General features: G+C 46.4%; 2 protein-coding genes across 2 annotated transcripts; one reads left to right on the top strand and one right to left on the bottom strand.

The window, feature by feature from the left end:
- Positions 1–64: 64 nt before the first annotated feature.
- On the bottom strand, positions 65–3,901 carry LOC128259892 (membrane-associated protein Hem). Its single transcript, XM_052992508.1, is given in 4 exon segments — positions 65–2,467; positions 2,530–3,508; positions 3,510–3,590; positions 3,592–3,901. Coding segments are annotated over 4 exon segments (3,381 nt in total). The 5' UTR covers positions 3,712–3,901; the 3' UTR covers positions 65–266.
- Positions 3,902–5,025: 1,124 nt separating this feature from the next.
- LOC128259757 (isoleucine--tRNA ligase, cytoplasmic) lies at positions 5,026–9,234 on the top strand. Its single transcript, XM_052992309.1, is given in 7 exon segments — positions 5,026–5,157; positions 5,210–5,354; positions 5,423–5,727; positions 5,730–6,673; positions 6,737–7,587; positions 7,650–8,142; positions 8,202–9,234. Coding segments are annotated over 6 exon segments (3,687 nt in total). The 5' UTR covers positions 5,026–5,157; positions 5,210–5,211; the 3' UTR covers positions 9,153–9,234.
- Positions 9,235–11,381: the final 2,147 nt, after the last annotated feature.

The following is an 11,381-nucleotide window of genomic DNA, read 5'->3' as shown; positions in this document are numbered from 1 at the left end:
CATATTTCAATAAGCCGAAATAAAGAATATACATACCGATCAAGAGATAACATACAAATCAGCATTTTGTCGTCATTTTGGTTTACATAAGCACTTTATTCGAAGTTGCACGAGTATAAAAATGCAGTGTCTAGAATACATTAGGGTATGTTTAACAGTTTTAAAGTATATTAGATTAGCATAAGGATCGACAGTCGTCGACCGGCGGATAAACTATGTAAGCAATGTTCGGAATACACTGAGGGACTACACTGAGGGCACCCTTCTTAGAGTGCCAGCCCCAATATCTGTTCCTGCTTGTAGACGCCATGGTAGGCGTTGCGTATGAGTACGTAGGGGAAGCAGGACTCCAGCAGGTCCATTGTTAGGAAGGGCGATTGCTTGACGATCTCGTCGAGCAGCAAGTAGATGGACTCTCGGTTGCGGGTCGCCTCCTTGTCGGACTCCTGACCCAAACGCAGCAGGGAGGAACTGGCCAGGGCAAGGAACTCCTTCATGCGGTCCTCCATGTCGCTCTGCCCGCAGATGGTGAACAGCGCGCCGAAGATGTTGTTGATGGCCGCCGCCATGCAGTGCGTGTTGTTCGAGTGGCCATCGATGGTGGCCCGGTAGAAGGAGTTCTCGTTCCGGGCCAGTTTTGGAATGGAGACGGCCACAAAGACCATCAGCAGACAGGCCGTGAGGTGCTCACCCTCATCGAACTCCGGCTTCTTCGACTTCAGCGTACTGGCCAATGTGGGATCCACCTTGCAGAGCAGCCCAGCTGCCGAGGCCATTTCGGAGGCAACGCGGATCTGGTCTCCTCCGGGCAGGTGCTCCTGAAAGTCCTTCACAGAGCTGAGCAGAAAGGGTATGCGCTTGTCCAGCACATCGACGAGAGCCTCGTGCACCAGATTGCGGAAGCAGATGATCACGCCAATGATCGTCATGCGCTGCAGCACGCGGTCCACGTCCTGCAGCCGCTTGAACTGCTCCTTCATCACCTCGGGCTTGTCAAAGCTGGTGCGCAGAGTGATGAGCACCTCCTTGTTGGTGCCGACCAGCGACTTCAGCTCCTGCACCTGGTTGGCTATGTGCCACATCAGGGTCTCGTTCAGTGTTTTAATGCCGTAGGGCCCCACGAGTTCGGCAAGGGCTCGCAGCTCGTTAAGATCGGAGAACTCCTGCGGGTTGAACGGCACCCAGCCCTCGGGCGAGATGGGCACAAACGCCTTTTGGTTGATGGAAAACACTATGTTGCCGGCGGACACTCGCCTTAGCAGGACCTCACTGTACCAGGTGTTGTACAGAGCGGCAATGGTCTTCTCGCCATGGGAGTCCAAGGCCTGCGTTTGCTGGAGTAAACAGTTGTTGAAGACTCGGGTTATGTCTATGTGCACGTAGTTCTCCACGGTCTGCAGCACATTCATGTAGGCTCGCACGCTGGCCAGCAGCTCGGAGGGCTTGGCGATCTCCATTGTCTCCTGGTTGAACATCACCATGCCCACAAGATCCCGGGAGAAGCGGTGCTCCAGGTTCTGGCAGAGATATTCGCGAGGGGCGAATGCAAACTCCCAAACGTTGACAGTGGGACAATAGTTGATGGCGAAACAGAGCTCCGTCAAGGCCATGTGCAACTTGTCCATCGTCGTCAGGTCCTCCCGCGTCTTTCTGTACGACTCGTCGCCGGGCTTTCGGATGTCGTCGAAATGCTTCGACTTAGACTTGTCCTTCTTCTTGCGGGCCGACTGGACGGACAGGATCTTGGCACAGTGCTTTGGCAAAAGAGCGTCGGCCATGGTGCACTGCTCGTCGCAAATGGTGGTTATGATGTTCTTAGCCTCTTTGGCCATTTCCTCGAGGAAGATGTTCACCACGCTGAGCGACCTCTCTCGAATGTGGTGGCGTTCCTCCGGGCACATTTCGTGCGTGCAGTTCTGGAAGTGGCTGCAGATCAATGGAAAGGCTATAATATAGCGGTTCTGGGCGGGGAACTCCAAGCACATGTGGAACTGGTCGTCAAACATTTTGTTGTAGAAGCAGAAGATACTCAGATCCGACGTCTCCACCAGTATCTCGTCCAAATTATCGACCACTCGAGTGTGGAACACCATCGAGTCCAACAGGCGGGCCAGTTCCGCGTGCTCTGTGATTCTTAGGGCAGCCTTGCCCACGCTCATGTACGTCTGGAGGCGGAACCAGTCCAAGCGGAATGGTCGGAAGTAAAAGAGCTCGTTGTCCTCCACCTGCTTCACAGTCAGGCCTGCGGCTGTGTTGTAGAGCGAGCTGAAGATTATGCTCTCGTCTTCCGGACACATCTGCAGGCTCTGCATCCGAATGTTCAGATCCGTGGCATCAAAGCCGGACAAGTATTGCACGTAGTACCGCTGCATCACCTGGCTGTATTTACGCACCAGAGCGCGCAGTTCCTCCATGTGGAACAGTAGCTCCGGCAGCTGCCGGTCCACCAGATCCTCATTGCTCTTTCCTTTAAAAACACAGGTAAATGGAGTTAGAACAATAATATAATAAATCAGTCGGCGTACTAACCTTTATTCTTGAGCAGCGGCGGATTGTCGTTGTGCCTGAGGAGCCAAAGAATCTCGTCGCGTGCCAGGCAAAGACCGATGAAAATGAATATTGCTTTGGGGCCCAGCAGGCCGGGTTGGTCCGTCATGATTAGGGCCAGCTCCTTCAGGGCAGTTCGCAGAAACTTACGTCGCTCCCGGTGCATCAAAGCGGCTTTCTGGACAGCCGTGTTGTAGGTTTCCTTGACCTCGCCGATCCGCTTGCTGTAGCCCTTGATTCCGTCGAAGGTGGCTTGGATGTACTGGTGGATTTGCAGGACCTCGTCGCGGAACAGAGCCACCACCCAACTGGATTCCAAAGCGGACAGCCAGATCTTGTTGACCTCCGGGTACTGGCCGAGCATTTGGTGGTTGAGCAGCAGGCCGAAGATTATCCAGCGGTCCATGGCCTCCAGCGAGATGTACTCGCAGGACATGGTGTCCGTGCGCACGGCCTTGAGGAGAATGGCGGGATTGCCCACCAGACTCAGCTTTTGCATCTCCCTCCACTTGTCGGCGGGCAGATTCCGCAGGGCGTAGATGGAGGTCAGCGAGCGCAGCGCACTCGTCAGCAGGCGCTGGTGGGGGATGAACTCCTCGGCCAGCTTCTTGAGGGGAACCTCGTAGTCGAGGATCATCTGGCCCAGGCGGGGGAAGCCCGTGTCGGCCTGGTTGTTCTGCAGCTCGTAGGCGGCGTTGTACAGGCCCAGCACCGCCTTGCGGTCCTCCACCCTGGACAGGACGATCATCAGGGACACGTAGGTCACCACCAAGTCCAGGTAGTACTTGGTCAGCTCGAAGTTCAGCGTGATGTCCAGGTGGATCTGGCAGGCGTCCATCGTGGTGAGCAGTTCGCAGACATTGTCCTTGAAGTCCAGCAGGTCGACGAATGTGTGGTAGTACAGGGACAGCGACTTTATGATCTCCGCCTTGATGTTCACGATGGCATTCAGGCCCTTGACAGTCGATGTTGGGGAATCGCTTCACAATGAACTTGATGCTCGACTCCAGCGACTTCTCGGAGAGGAAGCCCGGCTTCGACTTAGGTGTCGCCGCAGGCCTTCTTGATGTTGTATATCCGCGTCAGAATGCCCAGCCCGCGGTCGTTCAAGATGATTAGTTTCTCAGCTATCTTCTGCTGGTTCGGAAAAATTGGGCGTGCCATGTCCGCTGACTGTTGGCGACGACGACTGGCTGAAGACGCGTTTCCGCTGGATCCCAGAACACAAATGTGCGCTGGCGAACTTCGTTGGCAAGCGATAAGCCCTAATCTGTCCCGTTACTTATGCTGTTTCGGATTGTTAAATTGGCCAAAAAGAGCGACACAAAAATGTACACATAACTCTTCTTCTTGATCTCGGACTAGTGATGAGAAAATCACTGTTATTGCCGATATATGACTATCGATAAGAAAAATAGCTAGAATTTGGTAATATTAATTGGGGTATTCGCTGTTTACAAGAGCTGACTATTTGAATTTTGCTCATCTGTTTACAAACTTATTCATAAATATTTTTTTCCAAGAGTTAAGAATTCATATATTTAGCAATTTAAGGGTCTATATCAGTGTAACACATGAAAATTGGCAATTTTTTAATTTTTATTTTTTATGGATTTATGGGTTTTTAAGAGTTTTGCATAAAAAGTTAAATTTTTTTAAACTATTTTTTAAGTTCTTGGTTTTACAAAAATATCGACTAATGAGGGATGTCTGATATGATTCCGGTCAAAAAAGTAGCCAAAATCGAGAAAGCTAAATATATATCCATTACAACGACCTTAAAAATATTTAAAATATTAACAGTATTAACCGATGCCAGATTTGAACAGAATGTCATCTTCTGTGGTTTAAGAATTACCTTTTAAATTATCCCAATTTGAAAATTTTCAACATATCCAACTAGTGTGTCGTGACAAATGGGATCATTTTAAGATGATTGAGTTATAATTTCAAACCGATCGGTGCATTTATAGTCGAGCTACGATATCAGCAGTTTTTAAAAATGTCGTTTCGAGAAATCGCGTTTAAAATTTTAGGTGTAACGGTGTATGCCGGCGAGCGGCTGCTCTCTAGTTCGCTGCCATTCAAAAACTATTTAAGATACGACCTTGCCGCGTTCCCAGAATATTTTCGAAAATAAACTATCGGTTAGGCAAAAAAAATTGAATTAAAAAAAAAGTTTGGCCTTTTAGATTATAGCAAATCTGTTTGCCAGCTGTTCCATACAAAATTAACTTTATGAAAAATCCAAAATTCAATCATCCCAAGGCTATTAACAGCCACATTTGTCGAATAAGAGCATTTAATTAAAGGTTTTCATTGTATAGCAATTATTAAATAACGCAATATATAATACAAATTTATTTAAGTTTTAAAAATAAAAAAAAATTTAGTAACGCGGGTCGTTTTGCTAAAAATTGATTTCGTTATCTTTAATGCCTAATAGTGTAGAATTATTTGTTCAGTGTGGTTATCGGTAACCGGTCATCGGTGCGAACTATCGATATCAGCAGCCGGTGAGCAACGGAGCGAACCAGTAGTTCCTTACCATAGTGCACGTTGTGTGCCACGCAAAATCGCCGCAAATTGGTTTGATTTCTGATATAAAAGGTGGGAATATGCAATTGTGCTTTATGAATAATTCAACATTCTCCTTCGACAGTCATGGGAAAGAAACTGGAGCGCAGCGACGTTGGCCGAGTGCCGGAGAACATCAATTTTCCGGCCGAGGAGGAGAGCGTTCTGCAGCAGTGGCGTGACGAAAATATCTTCGAAAAGTGCAGCCAGCTGTCGAAGGGAAAGCCCAAGTAAGTGCAAGTGCAAGTGCCGCAGTCGATTGCATCAGCCCATAGCTAACCTGGAAATGTATCACCAGATACACGTTCTACGACGGACCGCCCTTCGCCACCGGGCTGCCCCACTACGGACACATCCTGGCCGGCACCATCAAGGACATCGTTACGAGGTACGCCTACCAGCAGGGATACCATGTGGACCGCCGCTTCGGCTGGGATTGCCACGGTCTGCCGGTGGAGTTCGAGATCGACAAACTGCTGAACATCCGGGGGCCCGAGGACGTGGCCAAGATGGGCATCGCTGCCTACAACGCCGAGTGCCGCAAGATCGTCATGCGGTACGCCGACGAGTGGGAGAACGTGGTGACGCGCGTTGGGCGCTGGATCGATTCAAGAACGACTACAAGACCTTGTACCCCTGGTACATGGAGTCCATCTGGTGGATCTTCAAGCAGCTGTTCGACAAGGGCCTGGTCTACCAGGGCGTCAAAGTGATGCCCTACTCCACCGCCTGCACAACATCGCTGTCCAACTTCGAGGCGAACCAAAACTACAAGGAGGTCGTTGACCCTTGTGTGGTGGTCGCCCTGGAGGCAGTTTCGCTGCCCAACACCTTCTTCTTGGTGTGGACCACCACGCCCTGGACCCTGCCCTCCAACTTCGCATGCTGTGTCCATCCCACGATGACCTACGTTAAGGTGCGCGACGTGAAGAGCGACCGACTATACGTTCTCGCCGAGTCGCGCCTATCGTACGTTTACAAATCGGAGGCGGAGTACGAGGTGAAGGACAAGTTTGCGGGCAAAACGCTGAAGGATCTGCACTACAAGCCGCTGTTCCCGTACTTCGCGAAACGCGGGGCTGAGGTGAAAGCCTACCGCGTCCTGACGGACGAGTATGTCACCGAGGACTCCGGTACGGGCATCGTGCACAATGCTCCTTATTTCGGCGAGGACGATTATCGCGTATGTCTGGCGGCGGGGCTCATCACAAAGTCCAGCGAGGTTATCTGCCCAGTTGACGAGTCGGGACGGTTCACCAAGGAGGCCACTGACTTCGAGGGACAGTACGTGAAGGATGCCGACAAGCAGATCATGGCCGCGTTGAAGACACGGGGAAACTTGGTGTCCAGTGGCCAGGTGAAGCATAGCTACCCCTTCTGCTGGCGGTCAGACACACCGCTAATCTACAAGGCCGTGCCCTCCTGGTTTGTGCGTGTCGAGCACATGTCGAAAAACCTACTGGACTGCAGTTCGCAGACGTACTGGGTGCCAGACTTTGTCAAGGAGAAACGATTTGGCAACTGGCTAAAAGAGGCCAGAGATTGGGCTGTGAGTATAGCAAAGTTATCCCAATTTGTTTCTAGTCTAGTAGACTAAACATATTCCCCTCAGATCTCCCGCAACCGCTACTGGGGCACGCCGATTCCTATCTGGAGGTCGCCCAACGGGGATGAGACCGTGGTCATTGGCAGCATCAAGCAGTTGGCCGAGCTTTCCGGCATTCAGGTTGAGGATCTGCATCGCGAGACCATCGATGACATTGAGATACCGTCGGCAGTTCCCGGAAATCCTCCACTGCGTCGCATAGCTCCCGTTTTCGACTGCTGGTTTGAGTCCGGTTCGATGCCGTTCGCACAGCAGCACTTTCCGTTTGAGAACGAGAAGGATTTCATGAACAACTTCCCCGCCGACTTCATAGCAGAGGGCATAGATCAGACCCGCGGCTGGTTCTACACGCTCCTAGTGATTTCCACGGCTCTGTTTAACAAGGCACCGTTCAAGAACCTCATTGCTAGTGGGTTGGTGCTGGCCGCTGATGGCCAAAAGATGTCGAAGCGCAAGAAGAACTACCCTGATCCCATGGATGTGGTCCATAAGTACGGAGCGGATGCCCTACGACTGTACCTTATCAATTCTCCCGTGGTGAGGGCTGAAAGCCTGCGGTTCAAGGAAGAGGGTGTGCGCGACGTCATCAAGGACGTGTTTCTGCCCTGGTACAACGCCTATCGGTTCTTGCTTCAAAACATAATTCGCTATGAGAAGGAGGACCTGGCAGGAAAGGGGCAATACTCATACGAGCGTGAACGGCACTTAAATAATATGGACAAGGCCTCCGTTATCGATGTGTGGATTTTGTCTTTCAAAGAGTCTTTACTCGAATTCTTTGCTACCGAGATGAAAATGTATCGCCTGTACACTGTCGTGCCCAGGCTGACGAAGTTCATTGATCAACTTACAAACTGGTAGGTTCTCTGACTGGATTAGATCATCAAGGTAAAGCTAAAAATTGTATTTTCTCCTGCAGGTATGTGCGACTTAACCGTCGCCGCATCAAGGGAGAATTGGGAGCTGATCAGTGCATCCAATCACTGGACACGCTCTACGATGTTCTATATACAATGGTCAAAATGATGGCTCCTTTCACACCCTACCTCACGGAGTACATATTCCAGCGGCTGGTGCTGTTTCAGCCACCGGGCTCGCTGGAGCATGCTGGCTCAGTTCACTACCAGATGATGCCCGTCAGTCAGAGCAAGTTCATTCGAAGCGATATTGAACGCTCGGTGGCTTTGATGCAATCAGTTGTCGAGCTGGGTCGCGTTATGCGGGATCGACGAACCTTGCCTGTTAAGTACCCGGTTTCGGAGATCATCGTTATCCACAAGGACTCACAAACCCTGGAGGCTATTAAAAGCTTGGAGGACTTCATTCTTAGTGAGCTCAACGTCCGAAAACTCACTCTGAGCTCCGACAAAGAGAAATATGGCGTCTCGCTAAGGGCAGAGCCTGATCACAAGGTTTGTACTGCAGAGATTTAGTTCGCATGCATAATGATAATAATCTTCTCTCTTCGCAGGCGCTGGGTCAGCGGCTTAAGGGCAATTTCAAGGCGGTTATGGCCGCTATCAAGGCGCTGAAGGATGAGGAAATTCAGAAGCAAGTGTCGCAGGGATACTTCAACATACTGGATCAGCGTGTAGAACTCGAGGAAGTTCGTATCATTTACTGCACCTCAGAGCAGATGGGAGGAAACTTTGAAGCCCACAGCGACAATGATGTTTTGGTACTGTTAGACATGACGCCAAACGAAGAGCTGCTTGAAGAAGGATTGGCCCGTGAGGTCATCAATCGGGTTCAGAAATTGAAGAAGAAGGCCCAGCTTATACCCACTGATCCGGTTCTCATCTTCCATGAGCTCTCTACCGACAACAAAGCCAAGAAGGAGACCCTAGAGACGCAGGCTCAGCTAACAAAAGTTTTAGCCAGCTACACGAATATGATCAAGACGGCCGTTAAGTCGGAGTTTGCTCCGTATTCATCTAAGCAGGCTGCCAAAAAACGAGTAATAGCCAGCGAACTCGTCGACCTCAAAGGAGTTCCTTTAAAATTGACCATTTGTTCCACCGAGGAATTGCAGCTTCCAAGTCTGCCCTGGTTGAATGTATCCTTGGCCGAAGACCTGAACCCACGCTTCGGTAACAGCAACAAAGCATCTCTATTTCTGCAGCACAACGTTAGCAAGGAACTCATCTCACTGCCCACGCTTCGCACCGAGTTAGAGCATTTGTTTGGCCTCTATGGAGTCAACTTTAATATCTATGTTGTTGACCAGCAAAAAAATGTTACCGAGTTGAAGTCCATCGATAAGAACCTGAGCGGAAAATTATTGGTTCTGACTCGTAGCCAGGACGCACTGAAACAAGCAGCAGGCTATGAAATAGCCCCAGCTCCTTACTCCAAATTCGTTAACCAGCCTTCAGGGAATTCTGTCTTTACGGAAAACCCGTTGGGCCGAACCTTATGTTAAACTCGGTACTTTTTGTATTAAATTATAAACGAAACGAAAATAAAATATACGTTGTCAACTTTTTGAAAAAGTTGTAAACTAATTCTTTGTATCGAAATGAAATTTTATATACGTTTGTACGTAATAGAAGCCCTTATTATGGGTTTGGTAATTTAAATTTTTATTTTTATACCCTTGCAGATGGTATTACTCAAAAGTTTACATCGCATTAAAGATATACATTTTAATTCCTATGTATTTGGCTTGAAAATAAAACCGTTAAAATAACTACATATGCATACCTGATACCTGCTATATTACAAAAACCAATGAAGTTATCATAATTTAAATTAAAATCCCGTTTGTTTAATTGACAGTTATCTGTCCCTTATCTGTATTTGCACAACAAAAGTGAATTGCGAAAGTTTCAAGTCTCTAGACTTAAAACTGAGTGAGTAACTGGAGCGGAATTGCCTCATGTTCTGCGTTGCAAACATCAGACTCTCCATGGGTATCTAAATTAACAAGATATACAAGATATACATATGTGGGGCAAAAACTAAGCTTAAACGCAAATAACTAATATAATCTAGTGGGTTAATTAGTGGGTTAAAAAGAGTAATAATTTTTAAAAGTTTAAAATGAGACAAATTAATTTGTAATTGATTTGTGTATCACTTACATTTTTACTTATTTTTAAAAAACTAACCGTGCTTCTTAACCATTCGTGCCCTAATCACTGTGGACGGCCATCCACGTATTGACGAGGGGCACCGTAAAGTGTACGCAAGGAGTCTACTAATAATATATGTAGCCGCAATAATGGAAATCAACTAAGAATAATCCGACCTTAAAAAAATTAGGTGGCAATCTCTGAACAGTTATTGACTGTATAACGGTTTGTGCATACTAAGAGTTTTAGAAAGTCAATTTTTTGCCATACCTATATTGAAGCTGTTGGGGTTGGGGTAGAATAAAGTCTGACTTTTGTTCTGTTGGTATTCTGACTTTAAATACGCGCCCAACAGCAGTAATTTCAATCCGATACTCCGTTCAAAAGATATTCAATATTCAAGAGTTAAATAAAAAAAAAATTTTTTTTTATATTTTTGTTGTTTAAACCGTTATTCTGAAATATTTAACAATTACTATACATAAAAAACTACAAAAAAAAATTTAAAAACAGCAAAGTTATAATATTTTTTTATTTATTTTTCCGATTGCTCTTATATGCTATAGTCGTCCGATCCGGCTCATTCCGACTTATGTACTGCAATAGAAAGACAATTTTAGGAAAGACTAGTTTACGTTGAAACGGACGGACAGACGGACAGAGGGACAGACGGACATGGCTAGATCGACTCTCCTAGTGATACTGATCAAGAATATAAATACTTTATAGGGTCGGAGATGTCTCCTTCACTGCGTTGCAAACTTCCGACTGAAATTATAATACCCTCTGCAAGGGTATACAAATATATATGCTTTACATATCCTTCCAGTTTTTTTTTATCTTAACTTTTAATGACAAATTTTAAATTTGTGTAGATGGCATAAACTAAATTGCAACTCCTTTTATGTTGTTTTGCTTCATTGTCCTCTTTCATCTACATTAATGAATATATTAAAACAAAAAAAAAACAAATTAAAAAAAATATATTTCTAAAGTTTTTAAGTTAAAATGTTAAAATCAATGCACTGCTTATACTAATCAAAATTCTTTTTTAATTGGATTGTTGTCAAAATATATGTTTGAGCCCCAAATTGTAAGCTCATTGGTCTAAACCCTTTGATGCACTGACCACATATGCTATTTGGCAGTGTTGCACGCGACAGCGATATAATCTGATAAGCTGATAAGAAATCTATATTTTTTTTTTATATTCTTGGAATATAAACCAAGATTTAAAAGCGCCAATATTAGTGCATAACAACTCTCTTTAAGAAAATGAACATTAAAAAAATCTGCAACAGAAATGTTCAAAGCATAACTTTCGCACTTGCTCGACATTGCATCGAAATATTTGTTATAAGTAAATGCAAAATTTTCTTATACTAGTTTAATTTTGAACATATATATATGGACTTTGAATTTTTTACTGCGGTTTGACCTTTCTGGAGAATTGACCATATGTATTTCGAAGTTGGTTAAACTATCTATCATATATATATTCGTTTGAACGCCGTGATCTTGAAAGTAAACGTCATGCAACCACAATATTTAACTACATACTTACCAACGTTTTATTT

Source organism: Drosophila gunungcola (assembly GCF_025200985.1).
Source record: "Drosophila gunungcola strain Sukarami chromosome 3L unlocalized genomic scaffold, Dgunungcola_SK_2 000009F, whole genome shotgun sequence".
NCBI classification, from domain to species: Eukaryota; Metazoa; Arthropoda; class Insecta; order Diptera; family Drosophilidae; genus Drosophila; species Drosophila gunungcola.
This window is presented reverse-complemented; position numbering and strand designations above follow the sequence as displayed.